Raw genomic sequence first — 27,746 nt, 5'->3', positions numbered from 1 at the left:
CAGTTTGAAAACTAGAGAGGCAGCATAAGACACAGCAGTTAAACAGAAAATTCAAACCAACATGTCTATGCAGCTGATTATGCTCCACCCAGCCTTCAGACATGTTCATATCACTGTCAATTACCCTTCTGCTCCTCTCCCACCTTTATACTTACAAAGCTGCTAAGTATTCAAATTAATGTTACCAAAGCAGTCAATCCATTTGGTAATGACTTCCTTATTCTCGTACTGAATTTGCACCACTAAATAAATAAATCAGGAAGTAAAAATGTGGTATTAATCAAAGTAATAACCACAATGCTATCGTCTTATCAATAGCAATTCAACTGCTTCACTGACAGCCTTTAGGAAAGAAAAGCAGTTGTCCTCAACACCTCTGACCTAATGAGGCTCCAGTCTTATATTTGTCGTTCAGTCTTTGGTGTCAGCAAAATCTCTCAATTAGATCCAAGCAAGCAGGAAAGACCCAATAATGCAAAAAGCACTGGCATTCTGAGAATGACATTAAGTCTTACAAGTAAAATAAAAATCCTTTCTGAACAATTCAATCATTGGCTTTTCTTTCAGAGGCATTTATCAGAATGCAACCTTCACACAGACACCGCTGAGCGAGAAGCCTGAAGTCCCATTCCATCAAGTTTAAGAACAGCTACTTCCCTTCACCCGTTTGGTTCTGATTGTGTTCTTTTTTGTAAAAGTTGTATATAATTTAAGTTTAGTTTATGTTTTTCCTAAGAATGCTGCTTATCTGATGCTACGTGCCTTTGCATATGACAAATAAACTCAACTTTGACTTTGGTGGTTAAATGATAAAAACAGAATGAAATATCATGCAACAAAGTATAGCACATGAATACTTCCTGATGATAGTTATTAATGTTTTCAAATTCTCCTTGTTCTGAAGTAACTCGAGCATAAGCAGTATATGAAAATTATACAAGTATTGATGCTGGTAATCTAAAACAAAAACAGAAAATGCTGGAAACATTCAGCACATCAGGCACATCAGTTGAAAGATTGATTTCAGCATTTTATGTTTTTATTTCTTGCAGCAAGCACAACTATTTTGCTTTAGAGTGCTGCTGCCATTATGGATATTTTGCTACCCAGGAAAACTCTACCATTCTGATGAAGTTTGTCTGTCGTGTCCCATTTCAGCAAGAACATCATGATGATGTCGATCTATACAGATGGAGCTATTGCTGTTCCAATTATCACCTGATAGCATGAAAATTCCTTGCTGTTTTGATTGATATATTATCTACATCTTGCAGGAGGTTGTTCAGTTTTACTTCCTAGCTGTTGTACAACATTGAATGTACAAAACAATGTTCATTTTGTAGCTTAAGGTCTTATGTGACACACAAATTAGCAACATTTGCCCCAAACCTCCCCCTTTTCAAATGTATCTTTGCTAAAAGGTAGATATATCATTTGTCAGTCCAAAACAATATATCTCCATTCCTCTACTGTCCAATGGGCCACAAAAATCCACCTATAATTGGAGAGGTACAGAGAAAAATACATTTACCTATCAGATGGAGAAACAAGTTCTCATCACATACTGTATCTGATAAACACATTGAAGACAATCAGTAAAATCAAGTGATAGCTTCTATGAAACAGGACTTTCAATTTTGAATGTTTAAAATGATTGCATAAGACATTCACAAGATTTGGCCATTTAGGTCATATCACTGATTTGTAAAAGGTCATTACTAATTTAGAAACTTTGCTTTGTAATATGCGTTAGATAAATCGTAAGTATAATTAAATTAATTTTATGTGCGTCTTGAAATTTAATTTGAAAGCACAAGCAACTAAGAATGATGCAACTGAATAGCTTTAAATTATTATTTGGATTGATTATGCTTCCTTCCTATATTATTTATGTAGGAAATAGAGAGATACAAAATACACTTGGACTAAGATGTTAACTGTCCTGTGCTATCACCAGTGGGATCATCAGTTGATCTGCCACCTGTCTTCAGGAGTTTCCTTCCTATATTATTTATGTAGGAAATAAAGTAAGTACTTGCCCTCCTTTAAACCAAGATGATTTGGATGGATCACCATCACCTCCAAGCTGAGCCTGTAATTTTTAGAAGAGGAATAAACATTAAACAATTAGTTCAATAAACCAATCAATTTATGATGCTCACTATACGAGGGGTGATTGATAAGTTCGTGGCCTAAAGTAGAAGGAGTCAATATTAGTCAATTTTAGAGCATATGGATCCCATATTTGTAGAAGTGATCCACAGGAGGGGTAATTGATAAGTTCGTGGCCTAAGGTAGAAGGAGATGAGTAAAACAGCTCTCGTTACATGCACGTGCAGGTCAACTCTTTGAGTGAAAATGCAGAAAGTTTGAAGTTAATAACTCATCTCCTTCTAACTCAGGCCACAAACTTATCAATCTCCCCTGCTGTAGACTACTTCTGAAGGTCCAAGATGCTGACTTCTGCAAAGAGCACGACCGCTCCACGACCGCTGGAGTAAGTGTGTAAATGTAGGAAAAATAAACGTGCTAGGTTTTCTAAAATTGACTCCTTTGACCTCAGGCCACGAACTTATCAATCACCCCTTGTACATCGCTGCTTCCAAAGGTATTAAAGTAGTGGTCCCCAACCTCTGGGCTGCGGACCAATACATTGCCGCGAAGAATGCAGTGGCACAGCGGTAGCTGGGATGCACCCAGCACATCTTTAAGAAAAAAGCCAAAATAAACAAATAAACAAACAAGCCCGGAGGTTGGGGACCACTGCATTAAAGCACAAATATGTGAAAACAAAGTAACCATAAAAAATCATAGAAGACAAAAGAGGATGGTAGACACCATGCTAGGGCTTGCTTGCGAGAAGTTTAGTGAGGGGGATATACAAACTTTCCTTCATAAACTGGAAGTCAGAGTCACTTCAGAGCAGAGATGCAATTTAAATACATCTCAATAAAACAAACTTATCATACTGCAATAATGTTCCAAATCTACCGGACCTTGTGAAAGAAATTTGTACATTCATTATGAACTCAGCAAAGAATAAAAGTCTGGACGTGTACAGTTAATGGTGATTTCTAACGGTTCCGCAGAACTAACAGTTTGTAAGAATTGCTGGACTATGTTTATATTGCAGCTTAGCCTATGACACCAGACCCAAGTAAGCTTTCTCTGCCCCTTCTCGTCTTATTTTCCAGATATCCGTACTGAAAGGTAGAGATTTCACTGTGGGTCCAGTTTTTATTTACATGTGGCTCTCCATGTTCACTTACTAAGCTGTAGAGCATTAAAACCCCCTTCAACAACAGGGAACAATTTTATCAATTTGACTAAGCACTGAATGGGTAAAATTAAGTAACAACAATTTGGCATTTATCTGTTGTTAGGCATTTAAGTCTGGTAACCCAGGTCTGTACAAGGAAACTAGGTGTGACTTGCAGGGGTCTACTTCAAGAGCAAAAAACAATTCCAAGCGAGGCTGGAGGCGACAACTCTGCAGGTCAACTCTGGCAGAGTCTGCAGGTCTTTACTTACTAGAAAGCAAATAGCATGAATGGCAGCGATGCTTCACTACCAGATGAGCTCAATGCCTTTTATGCTTGCTTTGAAAGGAAGAATATACAGTGGCATGCAAAGGTTTGGGCACCCCTGGTCAAAATTTCTGTTACTGTGAATAGTTAAGTGAGTAGAAGATGAACTGATCTCCAAAAGCCATAAAGTTAAAGATGAAACATTCTTTTCAACATTTTAAACGAGATTAATGTATTATTTTTGTTTTGTACAATTTTAGAGTGAAAAAAAGGAAAGGAGCACCATGCAAAAGTTTGGGCACCCCAAGCAATTTGAGCTCTCAGATAACTTTTACCAAGGTCTCAGACCTTAATTAGCTTGTTAGGGCTAGGCTTGGTCACAGTCATTGTTAGGAAAGGCCAGGTGATGCAAATTTCAAAGCTTTATAAATACCCCGACTCCTCAAACCTTGTCCCAACAATCAGTAGCCATGGGCTCCTCTAAACAGCTGATTAGCACTCTGAAAATTAAAATAAATGATGCCCACAAAGCAGGAGAAGGCTATAAGAAGATATCAAAGCGTTTTCAGGTAGCTGTTTCCTCAGTTCATCATGTAATTAAGAAATGGCAGTTAACCGGAACGGTGGAGGTCAAGTTGAGGTCTGGAAGACCAAGAAAACTTTCCGAGAGAACTGCTCGTAGGATTGCTAGAAAGGCGAATCAAAACCTCCGTTTGACTGCAAAAGACCTTCAGGAAGATTTAGCAGACTCTAGAGTGGTGGTGCACTGTTCTACTGTGCAGCGACACCTGCACAAATATGACCTTCACTGAAAAGCCATCAGAAGAAAACCTATCCTGCGTCCTCACCACAAAATTCAGCGTCAGAAGTTTGCAAAGGAACATCTAAACAAGCCTGATGCACTTTGGAAACAAGTCCTGCGGACTGATGAAGTTAAAATAGAACTTTTTGGCCACAACAAGCAAAGGTATGTTTGGAGAAAAAAGAGTGCAGAATTTCATGAAAAGAACACCTCTCCAACTGTTAAGCACAGGGTGAATTGATCAGGCTTTGGGCTTGTGTTGCAGCCAGTGGCACGGGGAACATTTCACTGGTAGAGGGAAGAATGAATTCAATTAAATACCAGCAAATCCTGGAAACAAACATCACACTGTCTGTAAAAAAGCCGAAGATGAAAAGAGGATGGCTTCTACAACAGGATAATGATCTTAAACACATCTCAAAATCCACAATGGACTACCTCAAGAGGTGCAAGCTGAAAGTTTTGCCATAGCCCTCACAATCTCCCCACCTAAACATCATCGAAAATCCGTGGATAGACCTCAAAAGAGCAGCGCATGCAAGACGGCCCAAGAATCTCACAGAACTAGAAGGCTTTTGTAAGGAAGAATGGGCGAAAATTCCCTAAACAAGAATTGAAAGACTCTTAGCTATGGACTCTCACCTCACTATAGGAAGGATGTGGAAGCATTAGAAAGGGTACAGAGGAGATTTACCAGGATGCTGCCTGGTTTAGAAAGTATGCATTATGATCACAGATTAAGGGAGCTAGGGTTTTACTCTTTGGAGAGAAGGAGGATGAGAGGAGACATGATAGAGGTGTACAAGATAATAAGAGGAATAGATAGAGTGGACAGCCAGCGTCTCTTCCCCAGGGCACCACTGCTCAATACAAGAGGACATGGCTTTAAGGTAAGGGGTGGGAAGTTCAAGGGGGATATTAGAGGAAGGTTTTTTACTCAGAGAGTGGTTGGTGCGTGGAATGCACTGCCTGAGTCAGTGGTGGAGGCAGATACACTAGTGAAGTTTAAGAGACTACTAGACAGGTATATGGAGGAACTTAAGGTGGGGGCTTATTTGGGAAACAGGGTTTGAGGGTTGGCACAACATTGTGGGCCGAAGGACCTGTAGTGTGCTGTACTATTCTACATTCTATGTTCTATCTAGCTGGCTCCAGAAAACGCTTACAAGCCGTGATACTTGCCAAAGGGGGTGTTACTAAGTACTGACCATGCAGGGTGCCCAAACTTTTGCTTTGGGCCCATTTCCTTTTTTGTTATTTTGAAACTGCTAGAGACAGAAATAAAAGTAATCTTGCTTAAAATATTTTTAAAATGTGTCATCTTTAACTCTATGCCTTTTGCAAATCAGGTCATCTTTTACTTGCTTAGCTATTCACAGTAACAGAAATTTTGACCGGGGTGCCCAAACTTTTGCATGCCACAATAACTACATCTGTGAAAATCCCTGCTGTACCTAGTGACCCCGTGATCTCAGTCTCAGAGGCTGATGTCAGGCTATCTTTCAGGAGGGAGACCCTCACAAGATGGCAGGCACCAATGGAATACCTGGCAAGGCTCTAAAAACTTGTGCCAACCAACTGGCTGGAGTATTCAACCTCTCACTGTTATGGTTGGAAATTCCCACCTGCTTCAAAAATGCAACAATTATACCAGCGCCTAAGAAGTGTAGTGTGAGCTGCCTTAATGACTATCATCCAGCAGCACTCACATCTACGGTGATGAAACATTTCAAGATGTTGGTCATGGCTCGAATCATCTCCTGCCTCAGCAAGGATCTGGACCCACTGCAATTTGCCTATCGCCACAATAGGTCTATAGCGGACACAATCTCAATGTCTCTTTACATAGCTCTAAATCACCTGGATAATACAACCACTTATGTCAGGATGCTATTCATTAACCATAGCTTCGTGATTAACACTATCTTTCCCATAGTCCTGATCGATAAGCTTCAGAACCAAGGCCTCTATACCTCCCTCTGCCATTAGATCCTCAACTTCCTAACCGGAAGACCACAATCTGTGCGAATTCCTAATAATATCTCCTCCTCGCTGACGATTAACACTGGTGCATCTCAGGGGTCTGTGCTTAGCCCACGGCTCTACTCTCTCTATACCTATGACTGTGTGGCAAGGTATAGCTCAAATGGCATTTATAAATTTGCTGATGATACAACCATTGTTGGCAGAATCTCACTTGGAGATGAAGCATACAGGAGCATGATACACCAACTAGTTGAGTGGTGTCACAGCAACAAACTTGCACTCAAAGTCAGTAAGACAAAAGAGCTGATTGTGGACTTTGGGAAAGGTAAATCGACGGAACACAAGCCAATCCCCATTGAGAGATTAGAAGTGGAGAGAGTGAGCAATTTCAAGTTCCTGAGTATCAAGATCTCTGAGGATCTAACCTGGTCCCAACATATTGATGCAGCTATAAAGAAGGCAAGACAGTGGCTATATTTTATTCAGAGTTTGAAGGGATTTGGTTTGGCAGCAAAAACACTTGAAAACTTCTATAAATGTACCATGAAGGGCAATCTGATAGGCTGTATCACTATCTTGTTATGAGGGGGAAGGGACTACTGCACAGGACTGAAAGAAGCTACAGAAAGTTGTAAAATTAGTCAGCTCCATCTTGGTTCCTAGCCTCTGCAGTATCCAAGACATCTTCAAGAAGTGGTGCCTCAGAAAGGCACACACTCAGCGATTTGGGAACAGCTTCTTTCCCTCTGCATCCAATTCCTAAACGGATATTGACCCCATGAACACTACCTCACTTTTTTTTATATTTGCACTCTATGTTTTGCACTTTTTATCTAATATGTTATATATATATATATATATGTGTGTGTGTGTGTGTGTGTATATGTGGATTTTGAAATGTCCATTCAATTTTATGATGTTTGAAGGATTTTCTCACTTACATAAGTGTTTCATGAACAAAACCTTCACTCAGCACTAAGCTGGTACTTCAATAATTCTGAATTACACAAATTGAAAAAAAACACACTTTTGCACATGTTAATGAAGTGATGGTAACTAGTAATATGGTGAGAGAACACATGGAATTGCAGTCATATCAGGATCATTATTATCTATATCTGGATACCTAGGTGAAGAAACTTTAAAATGAGAAGTGATTTAAATTGTCACTCTGCTGAACACCACTCTAAAAAACAAAAGTAAAAATAACATTTTAATTCCACAAGTTCATATAATTAAATGCAAGTAACACTCTGCCTTTGTTGAATTTTATTCTTTCTTTTCCTCACAAGTAACAGCAAATTGTTTCCAGGGTCCCTGTAACCAACATTGAATTCAGCCAGTCTGAAACAAAATCTGCAATTTAAAATAAAATCAATGTCGTCCTTTGCAGCCACATCAGCCAGAGTGTGGTTGGAATTAGGAGCAAAATGCCTGAGAAGCTGAGGGAGGGAAGGCACCCTCACAGCATTTAAAAAGCATCAGAATAGGGTTGAGAGGAAAAAATAAAGGAGCCATGACCAAAGGTTGGAGCAGTCTCAATGGGCCAAATGGCCTAATTCTGCTCCTATGCTATGGGGACTGTCCCTACATACCTCCCTATTTACTTTTCCTGGTTCTGAAGTCTTCATGTTTGTCTATAAAGAGGAGACATGTTCATCAAAGACTTGGCGTATTTCCAGTGGCTCCACACAAAGGTATTCCTTTCAGTATTTGAGGGGACCTATTTTCTCTCTAGTTACACTTTTTTTTCTTAATATATTCATCTTTTTGGATTTTATTTAATCTTCTCTACCAAAATTATCTTTTGTAAACCAACTTTTTGCCCTCATGATCTCCTGCTTGTGTACACTTCCGCATACTTTACACTCCTCCACAGATTGACTTGATCCCTACTAGCTGTATCTGACCCATGCCTTCCTCTTTTCCCGGGCCCGAGCCTCAATATCGTCATTCAGGACGCCCTACTCTTAGCAACCTTACCCCTTGACCATTCGACAAGAAAGGTCATGGAGAAAGATGGAAACATGAATCTCAAAACTACAATTCAGGGACACACAGTAAATGGCAAACAATCACATCAGAAACTATCCACCACCTCTGGCAACACCAGCCCCACCCCAATCAGTCACCATCTGCTCTATCTGTGGAAGAGTTGTATTTACCATACTGGCCTCATAAGGCACCTCAGAACCCACAAAACTGAAATAAAAGCAAGTCAACCTTGATCCTAAAGGACCAACTAAAATGAAGATCTGGGACATATCATCCACAAAGGGAACTAGCCCCATCTCTGTTGATTCGTAGATCATCAGTACCAGGATGCCCTGACTTGAGTACATGAGAGGGATTAGAAAATCCGTAGGATATTTTAAGTACTGGAAAAAATTTAATTGTAATTTCACAGCACTGGTAAAACTAGTGTTAGTGAAAGAGGAGCCCAATCTCTTGGGAAAACAGTGGAGTGGTGACATGACAAGCATTGATAAATGTCTCAGCCTTGGAGCTGCTGGATGTAGACAGATGCTCCATTTGCATGGTGGTAATAAGAAATCACTACACTGCAGTTCAGAAACATATTACTCCACCGAAAGGTCACGGGGAGACTCTGATTACACACCCTGGGTAGTAAGGGCTAGTTGAGTGATGGCGAAAAATGGATAAACCATTCTCCTTGACTGCCATATTCTGACTGCACTGGGGAATACCAACAAACTGAGAGGAAGGGACACTGAGTCTTGCAGTATATTCGGTGATGACCGGAAATGGACTAGGATACTGTAAGATGCAGCCAGAGACTTTTTTTTAATGAAACAATGCAGCCAATGCCTTCAGGTTTAAATTTGCTAACCAATCAAAATCTAAGGATTCCTGTAAAAGTTACAGATCAATATTCCAGAGCCCGACGTAATAGTAGAGGGTTAAGATATATTGCCTTGCAGTCATGGATATAGATGCAGATTGGTCTGCCTGAACTGTAGCAACAAATATGAACAAAGTAAAAGCTAGATAGGGAAACCCCCTTCAAAAGTGATGAGAACGATATGCCAGCTGCTAAGGATAAAATAGAAGCTTCACGTACTTTATCATCCTCAAGCCTTTGGGCAAGGTGGATCAGAAGAACTGGATATTAAAGACTGTCACAGTAAAGAGCATAGAACAGACTGGCAAGAGATGGGCTCATGTTCCTCCTATAAATGTTATGCAAGGAAGAACAAGCCCTGACAAGACTGAGAGTGGATGAACAGACCTGTAGGACCACGTGGCTCCCAGGTGGATCTCCTACCCTTAGTGAAGATAAAGTGCCAATAACAGATAGGATATGGAGGCATTTGTCACATTTTATTTTTATTTAGAGATACAACATGGTACCAGGCCCTTCCAGTTCAATGAGCCCCTGCCACTCAATTACATCTACGTGGACAATTATCCTTCTAACTCTTTCTGCATCTTTGGAATACGAGAAGAAACCAGAGCACCTGGAGGAAAATCATGCTGTCACAGGAAGAACCATGCTGTTACAGACAGTAGTAGAATGGAATCCGAGTCACTGGGGCTGTAATAGTTTTACACTAACCGCAGTGTTACCGTGCTACACATATTGTGAGACTAATTGAAAGCATTAAGGAATGGTAACAGGAGATAATAGAAGGGGTGAGGAACAAAATTGCTAGGAATTGTCAAAATGAGACACAAAGTATTGATAGAAATGTCTCCCTGGTTGGTTCTGGGATGACTTAAGATAACAACGGTTATATTGCCTTATTGATTATAATAGTGAATTATATGAGTCTGCCTAGCTGTGGAAAGGGAGAAATGTGTGGAAACCTTGAGATTTACGAAGCTTCATCTCTGATCAATCTACTTCTGCCAACAGGAAAACAAACAGCAGTTGACTTGATATTATACTGTACTTCAGACAAGCTCCATGGCATATTTATAGTTGCAGCAACCACTATTCCTCCACTGCAAGGTCAACTAGGGTATTCCCAAACCAGAAACCACAGACAAACTGAGAGGTCCACTCCCTGTTCAAGTCCACGGCTGCAGATTAGGTGACCCTGACCCACAGTAGTTGAGGTACAACCTTTGTAAAGCTATCAGGAATGCAAAGAAATAATGCCAGTCCAAAATCAAGTCCAGGACCAGCCATCAGTTGCGGGAGGGCTTACGTGCTGCAACTGGTTATTAAATGAAATCTACCAGCGTTGCTGACAACAGTACATCTCTTCCTGACAAGCTTAATGCATTCTATGCAGATTTTAATTAGAAGAGAAATATTATGTCACCACCACACTGACACTCTGCACAGCTTGTAGCCACAACCAACACTGCAGACATCAGAACACTCTTCTAGAGAGTGAACCCATGTATAAGGACCAAGACCCACTAAATCACCACTGGTGCAACCAATTGGTTTTAGAAGTCACATAATTAGTTAAATGGAGATCACCATGTGCAGTCAAGGTGTTTCAACTGATTGTGGCAAAAATACACCTGTAGCTGGAAGGTCCAATTGCTGGTGAGTCAGTATCCTGGCAAAAACTACACCATGAAGACGAAAGAACACTCCAAGAAACTCCACAAAAAGATTATTGAAAAGCACAAGTCAGAAGATGGATACAAGAACATTTCCAAATCACTGAATATCTCTTGGAGGACAGTTAAGTCAATCATCTAGAAATGGAAAGGATATGGCACAGCTGTAATTCTGCCTGGAACAGTCCGTCCCCAAAAATTGAGTGAGCGCTCAAGAAGGGGACTAGCAAAGGAAACCACCAAGAGACATATAACAACTCTGGAAGAATTTCAAGCTTCAGTGGCTGAGATGGGAGAGACTGCGCATACAACAACTGTTGCCCGGGTGCTTCACCAGTCGCAGCTTTATGTGAGAATGGCAAAGAGAAAGCCACTGTTAAAAAAACTCACATGAAATCTCGGCTTGAGTTTGCCAGAAGGCATGTGGGAGGCTCTGAAGTCAACTGGAAGAAGGATCTATGGTCTGATGAAACCAAAATTGAGCCTTTTGGCCATCAGACTAAACGCTATGTTTGGCATAAGCCAAATGTTATATGTCATCCAAAACACACCATCCTTACCGTGAAGCATGGTGGTGGCTGCATCATCCTGTGGGGATGCTTCACTGTACCAGGCCCTGGAAGTCTTGTGAAGGTAGAGGGCAAAATGAATGCAATAAAATACAGGGAAATCCTGGAGGAAAACCTGATGCACTCGCAAGAGAACTGTGACTTGGGAGAAGATTTGTTTTCCAGCAAGACAATGACTTCAAGCATAAATCCAAAGCTACACAGGAATGGCTTAAAAACAACAAAGTTAATATCCTGGACTGGCAAAGTCAGAGTCCAGACCTCAATCCAATTGAGAATTTGTGGCTGGATTTGAAAAGGGCTCTTCACTCATGATCCCCATGCAATCTGACAGACCGTGAACAGTTTTGCAAAGAAGAATGGGGGAAAAGGTTGCAGTGTCCACATGTGCAAAGCTGAGAGACCCATACACACAGATTCAAGGCTGTAATTGCCATCAAAGGTACTTCTGCTAAATACTGACTTGAAGGGGCTGAGTAATTATGCAATCAATCATTTTGTGTTTTGTATTTGTAATTAATTTAGATCACTGAGATCTGTTTTGTCTTTGACAGTAAAGAATCTTTTTCTGTTGATCAGTGTCAAAAAAGTCAAATTAAATCCACTAATTGAATGCTGTAAAACAATAAAACATGAAAATGTTCAAGGGGGTAAATACCTTCTATAGCCACCGTATTAATTTACAACAAGAAATACTGGAACTTATGCTCACCTGCAACTAGGGTGTGTGGAAAACATGATGATGTTCTCGATGATAAAACTGCAAGACCAATTAAAATGTGTACATCTGGAAAGTACAAACTGGAAATCACTGGGGATGTACTATTATGCCAGATGAGCTCTTAAGGGTGCATGTTGATGTGCATGTCCAGATGGCTCAGTATATAACCCTCTGCAGCCACCTGTCATCCTGCACATTGGAAGCACCATACCAGGCTTTCATGCAACCAGAAAGAACGCACACCACCGTAGATCTCTAGAATTTTGTAAGAGTCTTGGGTGGCATACCAAATCTCCTCAAACTCCCTATGAAGCAGAGCTGCTGCCATGTCTTTTTCATGATTGTATTGACGTGCTGGGTCCAGGACAGATCCTCCAAGATGTTGATACCGAGAAACATATTTGCTCAACCTTTCCACAGCTGATCGCTCAATAAGCACAGGTACACGTTCCCCTCACTACCCTTTCATGAAGTCTACAATCAATTCCTTGGTCTTGCTGAAGTTGATTCTTAGGTTGTTGTGACACCACTCAACCAGCCAACCCATGTCACTCCTGTACACCTCCTTGCTGTCATCTGAATTTCTACCAATGACAGTGATGCCATCTGCAAACTTGCAGATGGTGTTTTGGTTGTGCTTGACCACACTGCCGTGTGTAGAGAGATTAGGGTTGTGGGCTAAGCACATGCCCATGAGGCACACCTCTGTTGACTGTCAGTGAGGAGGATATGCATCATTGACCCGTACTGACTATGGTATCTTGATGAGATAGTTGAGGATCCACTTGCAAAGGGAGGCACGTAGGGGCAGGTTTTGAATCTTGGTGATTAATACCGAGGGGACAATGGTAAACAGCAGCTTGACATATATATCTTGCTGTTGTCCAGGTTCTTCAAAGCACAGTGGAGAGTCGGTGTGATTCCATCTGCTGTAGACCTGTTGCAGCAGCAGGCGAATTGCAGTGAGTTCAGACCCTTGGTCAGGCAGGAGTTAATTTCAACCATGATCAACATCTTGAAGCACTTCATTATTGTACATGTGAGTACCACCAGTCAAATGTCGTTGAGGCAGCTCACCCTGCTCTTCTTGGGCATCAGTATATTGATGTTCTTTTGAAGCAGTGAGAGGTTGAAGATAACCTTAAACGCTCCAGTCAGCTGGTCAGAACTGGTCTTCAGTACCTGGGCAAGTACACGATCAAGGCCTGATGCCTTGCAGGTTTAACTGTCTTGAAGGATGTTTTGACATATCAGCCTCTGAGATAGAGGTCACAGGGTAACTGGATGCTTGGGGATTTACACAGGTGTAGTGTTATTTCAAAGCGTATTATTGGGGAGCGAACCATCACTGCCATTTATATTGTGATATTTCACCTTATCAGAAGTAATAGCATGCAAGCCTTGCCACAGTTGTCATGTATCTAATTTCACACGGAACTGAATTTTTCACTTTCATAAAGACTGTCCGTATGTTGTACCTGGACTTCTTGTAGGATTCTGGATCTCCGGTCTTGGATGCACAGATCAAGCCCTCAGCAGACCGCAAATTTCATTTATCCTTCCTCCACCCTCTAAGTTCTGATGTGGGGTCTCAACTGAAAGTGTCAACCATCCTTTTGCCTCTGAGGCCACTTGACCCACCGAGTTCTTTCAGAAATTTGTTTTTTTTTTGTCCCAGATTCCACCATCAGCAATCTCCTGAGTCTGCACTGGTGAGAAATTTATCAAATGGAGCTTGGGCACCCCTTGTCTGTCAGAGGAATCAGGGCACGGACCAGAATAGGGAAACCCACAGTGGAAACAGTTACATAGAAACACAGAAAAAACTGTGCAGGAGTAGGCTATTCAGCCCTTTGAGCCTGCACCGCCATTCAGTATGATCATGGCTGATCATCCAACTCAGAACCCTGTACCTGCCTTCTCTCCATACCCCCTGATCCCTTTAGCCACAAGGGCCATATCTAACTCCCTCTTAAATATAGCCAATGAACTGGCCTCAACTGTTTCCTGTGGCAGAGAATTCCACTGATTCACCACTCTCTCTGTGAAGAAGTTTTTCCTCATCTTGGTCCTAAAAGGCTTCTTCTTTATCCTTAAACTGTGACCCCTCATTCTGGACTTCCCCAACATCGGGAACAATCTTCCTGCATCTAGCCTGTCCAATCCCTTTAGAATTTTATACGTTTCAATAAGATCTCCCCTCAATCTTCTAAATTCCAGCGAGTATAAGCCTAGTCGATCCAGTCTTTCATCATATGAAAGTCCTGCCATCCCAGGAATCAATCTGGTGAACCTTCTTTGTACTCCCTCTATGGCAAGAATGTCTTTCCTCAGATTAGGGGACCAAAACTGCACACAATACTCCAGGTGTGGTTTCACCAAGGCCTTGTACAACTGCAGTAGTACCTCCCTGCTCCTGTACTCGAATCCTCTTGCTATGAATGCCAGCATACCATTCGCCCTTTTCACCGCCTGCTGTACCTGCATGCCCACTTTCAATGACTGGTGTATAATGACACCCAAGTCTCGTTGCACCTCCCCTTTTCCTGATCGGCCACCATTCAGATGATAATCTATTTTCCTGTTCTTGCTACCAAAGTGGATAACCTCACATTTATCCACATTAAATTGCATCTGCCTTGAATCTGCCCACTCACCTAACCTATCCAAGTCACCCTGCATCCTCTTAGCATCCTCCTCATAGCTAACACTGCTGCCCAGCTTCGTGTCATCCGCAAACTTGAAGATGCTGCATTTAATTCCCTCATCTAAGTCATTAATATATATTGTAAACAACTGGGGTCCCAGCACTGAGCCTTGCGGTACCCCACTAGTCACTGCCTGCCATTCTGAAAAGTTAAACTGCAAATTGAAGACATTTACCGATAGAATGTGAAATGAATGAAATGAAAACATTAAATTAATAGTAGATGGAAACAAACTAAACCTTGAACCAATGACAATGGGGAAGTGAAGAAGGACATCAACACCAGTCACAACAACAAATAATGTAAGGACATCTGCTAGAAATCTTCATTATGAAATTAAGACCATAAAACCATAAGGTATAGGAGCAGAAGTAGGCCATTTGGCCCATCAGGTCTGCTCTGCCATTTCATCATGGCTGATCCAGTTTTCCTCTCAGCCCCTATCTCCTGCCTTCTCCTCATATCTCTTCATGTCCTGACTAATCAAGAATCTATCCACTTCTGCCTTAAATATACATGAAGACTTGGCCTGTGACAAAGAATTCCACAGATTCACTACTCTATGGCTAAAAAAATTCCTCATCATCTCCATTCTAAAAGGATACCCCTCTATTCTGAGGCTATGTCATATGATCTTAGACATGCTCAGCATAGGAAACATACTTTCTTTCATTTATAAGAAATGTCACAACTACACGTCAACTTGAGAGACATTAATGAGAGCTCTTCCATCGTGAGCACAAACAAATCTTTGAAAATCTGAATTCCTCAGTTTTGTGGATAGCTTTTATCCCACAGCATCTTAAAAGAAAATTACCTGCCAAGTTCCCATTTCTAATTAGTGCACTCTGAGTCTCCTTTAATAACTTCAGTTACCAACTTCCAAAGCAGAAATAAATTCTCTAACAGACATGAAGAAATGCCAGCGAAGCTGCATTTTATCTGTCAGACTGATACAGATTCCAGCCATGTGTCTGATGAGCAGCCAACTTTCTCACATCATATATTAAAAACAAACATTTTAATTTTGTCAACCATCTGTTCTTAAGTAACATGAAAATCTCAATTTTCTGAATTTCATTCATTTTAGGTCTTCAAGGAAGCTGGAGTTCATATAATAGAATTGGCACACAACTTATGAAAACTGAAATACTAATAAAACATTGTGAACAAATATTTTTAAAGTTTGTTATGAAATTACAATCTGAACTCAATGTTATTTCAATTTATACTAAACTATTAAATCACAAATTGCTGAAATTTATTTTTTTTACTAAATACTTATTCAAATCAATATTCTGATTTGCAACATTTACATGAATAGGCTTAGCAAAAGTAACCCAAAATGCAACTACTGGATGTGGTAAATTTAAAAAAAGCCCTTTGAGCATTCTTCACAAATTACTTTAATGACCTTTTTGTTATGATGCAATATATAAATCTGCACAAAGCTATTTTTATATTCTTCAATCAATTTTAAGAGTACTACATGCTTGTGTTTAATGACAGCTTCAACAAATATGGATGGTGCTGGACTATTGCATGTGGTTGCAATCCTGAAGGAAATGTAACGCTGCATCACTGAAATTAGATATTATAAACTGGTGAGAGACCTTGACAAGGATGGTTGGACCCAATTGCTGGAATCGAGACACAGAGTCAAGCTGAAACAAGAACTGAGCATAAACAAAACACTAGACAATATCTCTACTTAGGCTTATGATTGAGCACTGAACATCAGTTCAGGTGCTCCTGAAATAGTCAATTATTGGTACTGAAAACATGATTGCCAATTAGCAGGACTGTCTTGAACCCTTAAAGGGGCCACGCCAGCTATCTATACTCCGGAGAGTAGTTCATCTAAATTCCAGAAGCTGGCGCAGTTGGGAGCATCTCGTAACAGGACACCCACTCCTATAGCCAACGCCTGACAGCCCTGACTGCTCAGAAAGGCTGTGATGGTAGTCGAAGATGAGAGCCGAATCCAAGATGTCTGTATCAGGCACTTAGCACCTTTTCCTGGGTTCGAATCTTTGCAGTCCAGAAGGTATTGCTAAACACCCTGAGTGTAACGTGGGACCAAAAGTCTTCTCACCATGAAAACCAGTTCCCCCTTGATAAACCTGGGTGGCGATGAGGCTGGTGGTGGTGGGGCTAAGGTGCTGGTGCAGACAGGTTTCAATTTAGAGATGTGGAAGGTGGGATTGATTCATAATGTCTTGGAGAAATGCAAGGTATACGCCACCTGGTTTACTTTCTCGGAACTTGGAAGGGTCCAATGAACTTGGGCACCAACTTTCTAGATTCTACCTGGAGAGGAAAATCATGAGTGGACAGGCAGACCTGCTGCCCAGGCTATTAAGTGAGCCCCTGCCTTATCCGTTGGTTCGCCTTGGTCTCTGCCTTCAGGGTAGAGGCCAGCAAAATCTCTCTTGCCCTAATCCATTATTGCTTGCAGCACTGGATGAGAACATTGGTCGCAGGGACCCCACCGTCAGCTTCCTGTTCCGAAAAAGAGACAGAGCTTACCCAAACTGGCACTCAAACGGTGACATCCCATGCACCGAATGCTGTATGGTGTGGGTGACCTCTGCCCACATCAATTGGTCGCAGCACTCACCTGGTCTTTCTGAGGCCAGGCATCTTAAAGTGCATTCTAAATTTTGGTTGGTCCACTCCATCTAGCCATTGGATTGCGGGTGAAACCCAGAGAAAAGGTTTGCTGTTACCCCTATCAGCTTACAGAATGCCCTCCGGAAATGTGATATGAGTTGTGGACCACAATCCAAGACAAGGTCCACTGGGAAACCATGGATTCTGAATACCTGGTCCAAGGCAATTTTGGCTGTCTCTGCTGTGGATGGTAACTTGCCCAAGGCAATTAATCTGTAGGCCTTTGAAAATCAATTGATGGTTAGAAGAGTTTCTACCCACACTGATACATAATGATCAGACAGCTTTTATACAACAACACCAAACACAAGACGATATACGAAGGACACTTCACATTATGGATCATATATAAAAAAATGAAATTGAAGCAATAGTGATAAGCATGGACGCTGAAAAGGCATTTGATTTGGTTAATTGGAATTTTCTTTACAGAGTTTTACATAGATTTGGTCTACATGACATAATTATTAAAACTATACAGGCACTATATGACAATCCTACTGCCAGGATTAAAATCAATGGATATTTATCTAATAGAAAGGGGCACAAGACAGGGTTGTGCATGGTCACCGCTACTCTTCGCATTATATCTGGAACCATTAGCTCAATACATCAGACAAATGAAGATATCAGGGGAATTACTATTAAAGGGACAGAGCATAAATTGGCCTGTTAAGCGGATGACATTTTGATCTATCTAAGGCAACCAACATACTCTTTACCTAAATTGATGCAATCCTTTAACAATATGGCAGGATACAAGATCAACATAGATAAAACCTTTCATATAACTATAGCCCACCAAGAGAAATTGAAAGTAGATATCCTTGGGCAAGGCAAACAGAGTCCGTCAAATATTTGGGCATCATTATGCCAAAAGATTTGGCAAAAATTATCAGAAGCAATTATCAGCCTATACATAAACAAATTAAGGAAGATATAACAAGATGGAACCCAATTCCTTTTCTTGGTTTCAGTTCAAGGATTGAATCCATTAAAATGAATATACTGCCCAGACCCCATCTCTTTCAGACCCTACCAATAGAGATGAACCAAAATCAATTCAATGAATGGAACAAGATGCTATCAAGATATATATGGCAAGGCAAAAGGCCTAGGGTTCGTCTCAAAAACTTTCCAATTAGCCAAGGAAAAGGGAGGATAGGGCCTACCTTCTCTTAGAGAGTATTATTTTCCAGCACAGTTGAGAGCCGTAATATGCTGGTGCAACCCATCATATGGCGCTCAATGGAAAAACATTGAGGAGAGGATACTTTCCATTCCCATACAGGCAATTTTGGCTGATAATAACCTATAAAGTTACATAAATAATTTTGACAATCCGTGGGTGAAATGGACTCTTAAAATATGGAAAACTATTATGAAAGAATATAAACTAGAGAGAGACATTGCAATTCTTAAATGGTGTGCATATGACTCGGATTTTACGCAAATAAACTGAATGCTAGATTTAAGGACTGGACGGCTAAAGAAATAACAGCTATTTGCAATATGATGAAAGAAGGAACATTGTTCAGTTTTGAAATGCTCAAAGAGAAACACTTATTAGAAAAACAAGACTTTTACCGGTATTTACAGATGCGACAGTATGTTAATAGGATGGTTAAAAATGCAACCAAGGCAAGTACGTGTCTGATAGAGCTATTTAGAAACCATATAATTCAGACAATGGTAGTAGAATAATTTCAAGTGTGTATAAGGGCTTGTCAAATCTTAAAACACATCCAACTTCAAACATTAAAACAAAATGGGAGAAGAAAGGAGGGATAATAATATCTGAGGAAGACTGGACAATAATATGGAAGTATCAATGGAAGTGTACCAGTTCACAGAAATGGAGGGATTTGGGTGGAAAAACTTGATAAGATATTTTATTATACCCTCTCAGAAATCCCATTATGATAGTAATCCCCCTGTTTGCTGGAGAAATTGTAGAAATCAAAATGCAAACTATTATCATATTTTCTGGGAATGCTCCATTATCAAAGACTATTGGAGTGGGATACATAATGCCCTACAAAACATCTTTAAATGTGAAATACCCTTAGAGAGTAAGACCATATATTTTGGGTATATACCTCAAGAATGGTTGAAAAGAGATAAATATTTAAAGAACGTACTGCTGGTGGCTGGTAAAAAGACCCTTACCAGGAAGTGGTTGTCACAGGAGTGCCCAACTTTAAATGTATGGATGGAAATTACAATGGACATTTACAAAATGGAGAAGATAACAGCATCTGTTAATCATAAGTTGGAAAAATTTTATTCATACTGGAAAAAATGGTTTAACTACAGAACATCTCATAGGCCTGATTTTATTCTCACAAGTCAATGAATATGTTGTAAAAAAAAGATCACTCCCTACTCTGTACATAGTTTTCTTCTTTTGATTGTTCTTTCTTTCCTCTCCTTTTCTATAGGTGTATAACTCAGAAAAATATTATGTGGAGATTTGTGACAAATATGATTATATGATATACATGTACAGTATCAGAAATACATCTTATGGAAATGTTTGTTTGATGATGAAATTCACTAAAAAATAAATTACAAAAAAAAAAGAAAATCGATTGACAACTACCATTATGACAGTCTTCCCCCTACAAAGTGGAAGACCCGTGACAAGGGTGACAAAGTCCATGGAGATGTGTGGAACAGGTAGAGGACAGATGAGCCCTTGAGGTTGGGTACATGGCTCCTTGTTCCCGGTGTACACCTCACATACCTGCACATGTTGTTGAAAGTCTTTTGCCATTCCGGGCCACCAATACCTTTTCTTGAGGAACTCAATGGTCCTAGCAATCCCAAGATGAGTGGTTATTCTCAATGAATGTCCCCATTGGAGCACCTATGACCTGATGGAGCTTGAGACAGTTGCCCCAATGTGCCTGGGCCAAGTGACAAACTCATCGATTCCCCAATGGATTGGCATTATCACCTTCGCTTGGGGCAAAATGGTGGTAAGTTACTCTTCTTCTTCAGGATAGTTGAACTAACAAGACAAAGCATCTGGTTTTCGATTCTTTGACCCTGGTCGATAGGTCAGGACAAAGTTAAAACGGCTGAAGAAAAGAGATCACCTGGCCTGCCTGGAATTCAGAATATAAACCAATTTCTTGTGGTCTATCCAGACAATAAAAGGGCTCTTGGCCCCTTCAAGTCAGTGACGCCAATCCTCCAGTGCCAACTTAACTGCAAATAGCTCCCGATTCCCAATGTCATAGTTTCTCTCTGCCGGGGATAGCCGCCTGGAGAAGAATGCACGCAGGTACAATTTACTGGCCAAGGGTGAGCGTCTGAGGCATCCCACAATGAAGGGAAGGTCCGGGTTAGGTGACACCAAGATGGGAGCTGATGCGAACTGCTGTTTAAGCTCTGCAAAAACAGCCTCTGCTTCAGTAATCCAGACAAAAGGGCCCATTCGATCTCTTAGTTAGAGCCATCAGCGGAGCTGCCACCAAGCTGAAGTTCCTGATGAACTTCTGATAAAAGTCAGAAAACCCCAGAAATCATTGGACATGTTTGACACTGGATGGCTGTGGCCAATCTCTGACTGCCTGGGTCTTCGTAGGGTCCATCTTGAGTTTGCTGTTGGAGATGATAAAACGCAAACGTGAAACTGTCAACACATGAAATTTGGACTTCTCCGACTTGATATAAAGTCCATGGTCTAGGTGCCTCTTTAAAACGTACCTGATATGACCAACGTGCTCTTGCATGGACTTCAAGAAATTAGGATAGCATCTCAGTAGATGAAGGCATACTTATGGCGGTGGGGGGGGGGCGGGGGGGTATCCCGGACCATGTCATTTTATAAAGGCCTGAAAAACTATCAGAGTATTTGCAAGATTTGCAAGGCTCAAGGGCATAACCACGGACTCATAGTGCTTGACGGTGTATTGAACACAGTCTTCCACTCATCGCTTCCCATCACGCAGACCAGATTGTATGCACTCTGTAGATCTAGCTTAGTGAATATTCTTGCCCCTTGAAGAAATTCATGAGTGGAAGGGGGTAATGATTCTTGACTGTTATGCGGTTTAATCGTCTATAATCAATACATGGCAGCAAGCTCCCGTCCTTCTTTTGCACGAAGAAGAAGCCTGTGCTAGCTGGTGAAGTGGAGGGCCAATTGAATCCCATAGCAAGAGCCTCCCATATTTAGTCTTCCACGGCACTTCTCTCTGGCCAAGTACCTGGCAGAAGATCCACAGCACAGTCGTAGATCGGGTCAGTGTGGTGGAAGAGTCAAGGCCTTTACCTTGCTGAAGACCTCTTCTAAATCCTGGTATATGGAAGAAACTTCAACCATCCTGGGTGTTGCAAGTTCTTGTGAACCATCCTTCTGAGGCTTCTTAGGTGGCATGGGTGGTTCAACCAATCTCCGAAACCCTTCCCTGGGTTCATTAGACCCTATCATATCCTCAGGCAATGGCAACAAGCTGTTACAGATGGTCCTTCTGCACCCAGGAACAGGCTCCAAGGGGTTGCGTTTAGGAGTCTTCCCATTAGTCAAGACCTGGCAGCTGGATTCCTTAGGCTACGGGTTACAACACACTGCAGTCTGTCCCCTTGCGGGTCGTTGGTCTCAGGAAAGTCTGGGGGTTGGAACACCATGTTGCAAACATACCCTATTACAAGAACTGGACCAAGCAGTGATTCTTCCCTCTTTCCAGTCCACGGATGGGTTTTGCTGGGACAGCCAAGGGTACCCCAGGATCAATGATGTCAATGATGTAGACACTAATATCTTCCACATGGTCCCCTATCCTCATCTGAAAAATCACAGTCTGTTGCTGGCTCTACCCAGAACCTAGCGAGTGGCCGTCCAAGACAGTGGCGGGCATGGACTGGATCAATGCTAGGAGTATTGCGGGGAAGGCGGATGAGTTGAGGGCGTGGATTGACACGTGGAATTATACGTTGTAGCAATTAGTGAAACTTGGCTACAGGAGGAGCAGGACTGGCAGCTTAATATTCCAGGGTTCCGATGTTTCAGATGTGATCGAGACAGAGGAATGAAAGGTGGGGGAGTGGCATTGCTTGTTAGGGAAAATATTACAGCAGTGCTCAGGCAGGACAGATTAGAGGGCTTGTCTACTGAGTCCTTGTGGGTGGAGCTGAGAAACAGGAAAGGTATGGCCACATTAGTGGGATTGTATTACAGACCACCCAATAGTCAAAGAGAATTGGAAGTGCAAATCTGCAGAGAGATAGCAGGCATCTGCAGGAAACATAAAGTTGTGGTGGTAGGAGATTTTAATTTTCCATATATTGATTGAGTCTCCCATACTGTTAGGGGTCTAGATGGTTTAGAGTTTGTAAAATATGTTCAAGAAAATTTTCTAAATCAATATATAGAGGGACCAACTAGAGGGGATGCAATATTGGATCTCCTGTTAGGAAACGAGTTAGGACAAGTGACAGAAGTCTATGTAGGGGAGCACTTTGGTTCCAGTGATCATAACACCATTAGTTTCAACTTGATCATGGACAGGGATAGATCTGGTCCTAGAGTTGAGGTTCTTAACTGGAAGAAGGCCAAATTTGAAGAAATGAGAAAGGATCTAAAAAGCGTGGATTGGGACAGGTTGTTCTCTGGCATGGATGTGACCGGCATGTGGGAAGCCTTCAAAGGAGAAATTTTGAGAGTGCAGAATTTGTATGTTCCAGTCAGGATTAAAGGCAAGGTGAATAGGAATAAGGAATCTTGGTTCTCAAGGGATATTGCAACTCTGATAAAGAAGAAGAGGGAGTTGTATGACGTGTATAGGAAGCAGGGAGTAAATAAGGTGCTTGAGGAGTATAGGAAGTGCAAGAAAATACTTAAGAAAGAAATCAGGAGGGCTAAAAGAAGACATGAGGTTGCCTTGGCAGTCAAAGTGAAGGATAATCCAAAGAGCTTTTACAAGTATATTAAGAGCAAAAGGATTGTAAGGGATAAAATTGGTCCTCTTGAAGATCAGAGTGGTCGGCTATGTGCGGAACCAAAGGAAATGGGGGAGATCTTAAATAGGTTTTTTGCGTCTGTGTTTACTAAGGAAACTGTCATGAAGTCTATGGAATTAAGGGAAATAAGTAGTGAGATCATGGAAACTGTACAGATCGAAAAGGAGGAGGTCCTTGCTGTCTTGAGGAAAATTAAAGTGGATAAATCCCCGGGACCTGACAGGGTGTTCCCTCGGACCCTGAAGGAGACTAGTGTTGAAATTGCAGGGGCCCTGGCTGAAATATTTAAAATGTCGCTGTCTACAGGTGAGGTGCCGGAGGATTGGAGAGTAGCTCATGTTGTTCCGTTGTTTAAAAAAGGATCGAAAAGTAATCCGGGAAATTATAGGCCAGTAAATTTAACATCAGTAGTAGGTAAGTTATTGGAGGGAGTACTAAGAGACAGAATCTACAAGCATTTGGATAGACTGGGACTTATTAGGGAGAGTCAACATGGCTTTGTGCGTGGTAGGTCATGTTTGACCAATCTATTGGAGTTTTTCGAGAAGGTTACCAGGAAAGTGGATGAAGGGAAGGCAGTGGATATTGTCTACATGGACTTCAGTAAGGCCTTTGACAAGGTCCCGCATAGGAGGTTAGTTAGGAAAATTCAGTCGCTAGGTATACATGGAGAGGTGGTAAATTGGATTAGACATTGGCCCGATGGAAGAAGCCAGAGAGTGGTGGTAGAAAATTGCTTTTCTGAGTGGAGGCCTGTGACTAGTGGTGTGCCACAGGGATCAGTGCTGGGTCCATTGTTATTTGTCATCTATATCAATGATCTGGATGATAATGTGGTAAATTGGATCAGCAACTTTGCTGATGATACAAAGATTGGAGGTGTAGTAGACAGTGAGGAAGGTTTTCAGAGCCTGCAGAGGGACTTGGACCAGCTGGAAAAATGGGCTAAAAAATGGCAGATGGAGTTTAATACTGACAAGTGTGAGGTATTGCACGTTGGAAGGACAAACCAAGGTAGAACATACAGGGTTAATGGTAAGGCACTGAGGAGTGCAGTGGAACAGAGGGATCTGGGAATACAGATACAAAATTCCCTAAAAGTGGCGTCACAGGTAGATAGGGTCGTAAAGAGAGCTTCTGGTACATTGGCCTTTATTAATCAAAGTATTGAGTATAAGAGCTGGAATGTTATGATGAGATTGTATAAGGCATTGGTGAGACCGAATCTGGAGTATTGTGTTCAGTTTTGGTCACCAAATTACAGGAAGGATATAAATAAGGTTGAAAGAGTGCAGAGAAAGTTTACAAGGATGTTGCCGGGACTTGAGAAACTCAGTTACAGAGAAAGGTTGAATAGGTTGGGACTTTATTCCCTGCAGCGTAGAAGAATGAGGGGAGATTTGATAGAGGTATATAAAATTATGATGGGTATAGATAGAGTGAATGCAAGCAGGCTTTTTACACTGAGGCAAGGGGAGAAAAAAACCAGGGGACATGGGTTTAGGGTGAGGGGGGAAAAGTTTAAAGGAAACATTAGGGGGGGCTTCTTCACATAGACAGTGGTGGGAGTATGGAATGAGCTGCCAGACGAGGTGGTAAATGCGGGTTCTTTTTTAAAATTTAAGAATAAATTGGACAGATACATGGATGGGAGGTGTATGGAGGGATATGGTCTGTGTGCAGGTCAGTGAGACTAGGCAGAAAATGGTTCAGCACAGCCAAGAAGGGCCAAAAGGCCTGTTTCTGTGCTGTAGTTTCTATGGTTTCTATGGTTTCTAACTCTCACAGCGGTATGTCGAGCCAATGGGTGGTACCTAAGACCAGAAAATTACCTGCTGCTCCAGAGTCCATAAAAGCCCTTACCTGTCTCAAGTTCTTATCCCAGATGAACTCTGCCTTCAACACAAAACCAGAATCAGTGGAATTGGCAGTAGTAGCTGCCATCATCACAGTCCTCTCGATACTGGACAGTCTTAAGGGTTTTCCAGGTGGCTGCACAATGTGCAGGTGACCTGCTTCCCTGCAGTAATAGCAACGGCCTTGATTCAGACACCAGGACCCCTCAGTGATGGAGAGCCTCGTTTAACCAATTTGCATGGGCTTGAGAGAGTCCCAAGCTGGAGATGACCTGGTCATTGTCTGAGGTCTGGGGCGGTGGGGGGGGTGGGTGTTGGAACTGCAATGGATTGGAGCTGGGCTCGGGGCTGCCCTCCAGCCTCGCCAGCCTCGTAATGTAGTCCCCCTTACGCTGTCCCAAATGACTGTCAAGGCAAATGGACTGGTCGATGAGGACCTCTAAGCCCCCTGTTGGCTCTCCCAAGGTGAGGGCAGAGTCCTTGGCGGAACAGAATGGCCAAAGCTTCCCTGTTCCAACCACTCTCTTGTGGCAAAGTTTGGGACTCAATAGTGCAGTTGGCCACTGACTGACTTCATTGGTGCATCTTCACAGAAAGTCCAAGGCTCTGTTTGCAGGGCAGGGATGATAAGATATCTTTCTCATGCTAGCCATGAATTCCTCCGAATTGGCACAAATCTCCAGCCTTTGTTCCTGATGCACAGAGGCCCAGGCAAGGACACTCCTGGTCAGGAGTTAGATCATGAAGGCCATTTTTCCATGCTTCGAAGGGAACTGGGACGGCTAGAATTTGAACTCCAATGAGCAATGAGTGAGGAAGCCGCGGCAAGAACCCTGGACTTCGTCGAATCTCTCCGGTGTCGGAAGATGTACAGGTTCCACAGAGTGACCGACAGCCTCGCACAGGAGACTCTAGCATTCTCCTTGTGATAGCTGGTAGACAGCAGTCTGGAGACTGTGTACCTCCAAGTTCTGTCTGGTAATCCTCTCGCTGTGGCTGGCCACAGTGGCCGAGAGCCTGCTGGATCCATGTTGCCTCAATCATACTGCGACGAGAAACTTTGACAAAGATGGTTTGGGCCAAAGTGCTGGAGTATCCAAGGCTGGAATCGAGGCACACTATCAAGCTGGAATGAGAACTGAACAAAAACAAAACACTAGTCGGTATTTTCAGTTAGGCTTATGATTGAGCACCGAACCTCAGTTCAGATGTTCCTTAAAAACTCAATTCTTGGTGCCTAAAACATGATTGCCAATTAGTGGGACCATCCTAAACCCTTAAGAGAGCTGCACCAGCTATCCATACTCCGGAGTTAAGAGCATCTAAATCCTAGAAGCTGGCACGGTTGGGAGCGTCTGGTAACAATAAACGAAATGTTAATTAAGCAAAGTGTGCTGACTCACCTGCCTGCACTCCACTAGAGTCTTTAAAGAATAGAGCAAGAGGTTGTCTCAGTTCCCTACCTCTTATAATGTGGAAATTACTCAACCATTATGTGCCACGTCAGGTCTGACATAGAGACAAGTTTTCCATTGACTTCAATGGTGGTGACCAACTGCAAAGGATTGCTGCATCAGATTCATAATTTTTTTAAAATGAGTTTGAATGGTTCTGTGATTTTTTTTCAATGTTTTGGACCTGTTTCAATTTCTATAGCTTCATTTCAGACAGAATTTCACTTACAGTCAGTAATCATTATCTTAGAGGGTCATGGATTTCTATACTTGCACAGTCCCAGACTATCTAAAAGTCCAGTCCCAGCACACTTGTCTTCTCCATGAAGACAGGGAGGATGTAGTTCATATTCCTACGTCATTTTGATAGGGGCACTTTTTATTAGAACAAGATTATTGATCCTATGGGAAAAGGTAAATGTAGAAAAGTGCGTTGCTTATGTATTAAAATTAAAGAGAACAGGACTGGATGAACACAGAAATTTTAGCTGTTTCTCGCATTCCAAAGACACGCTAGCATAAATACGAGAGGACATGGCTTTAGGATGAAAGGGGAAAGGTTGAGGGGGAACATTAGGGGGAACTTCTTCACTCCGAGAATGGTGGAAGTGTGGAACGAGCTGCCATCTGACGTGGTAAATGCGGGCTCACTCTTAAGTTTTAAGAATAAATTGGATAGGTACATGGATGGGAGAGGTCTGGAGGGTTATGGACTGGATGCAGGTCAATGGGACTAGCGGATTAATGTTTCGGCACAGACTAGAAGGGCCGAACGGCCTGTTTTCTGTGCTGTAGTGTTCTATGGTTCTGTTAGCCTAACTGGTTTCTGCAAAGTACCTCTTATACAGGTAAACAGTACAGTGGAAGAATTGGGAATGTTCATGGATACGTGACAGAGAAATAAGTGGGGGAACAGGGTGGCTCTAAGGACCAGCATAAAC

General features: G+C 41.9%; 1 protein-coding gene across 3 annotated transcripts in view; it reads right to left on the bottom strand.

Moving 5' to 3' along the window:
- Window positions 1-27,746, bottom strand: part of LOC140194974 (protein unc-13 homolog B-like) — a 520,982-nt gene that overhangs the window by 153,416 nt on the left and 339,820 nt on the right. For all 3 annotated transcript variants that reach the window (XM_072252479.1, XM_072252480.1, XM_072252481.1), the window contains exon 11: window positions 2,040-2,092. In XM_072252479.1, the coding sequence (XP_072108580.1) occupies window positions 2,040-2,092 (53 nt within the window). The remainder of the gene's footprint in view (window positions 1-2,039; window positions 2,093-27,746) is intronic.

Source organism: Mobula birostris, chromosome 3 (genome assembly GCF_030028105.1).
Source record: "Mobula birostris isolate sMobBir1 chromosome 3, sMobBir1.hap1, whole genome shotgun sequence".
Taxonomy (NCBI): Eukaryota; Metazoa; Chordata; class Chondrichthyes; order Myliobatiformes; family Myliobatidae; genus Mobula; species Mobula birostris.
This window is presented reverse-complemented; position numbering and strand designations above follow the sequence as displayed.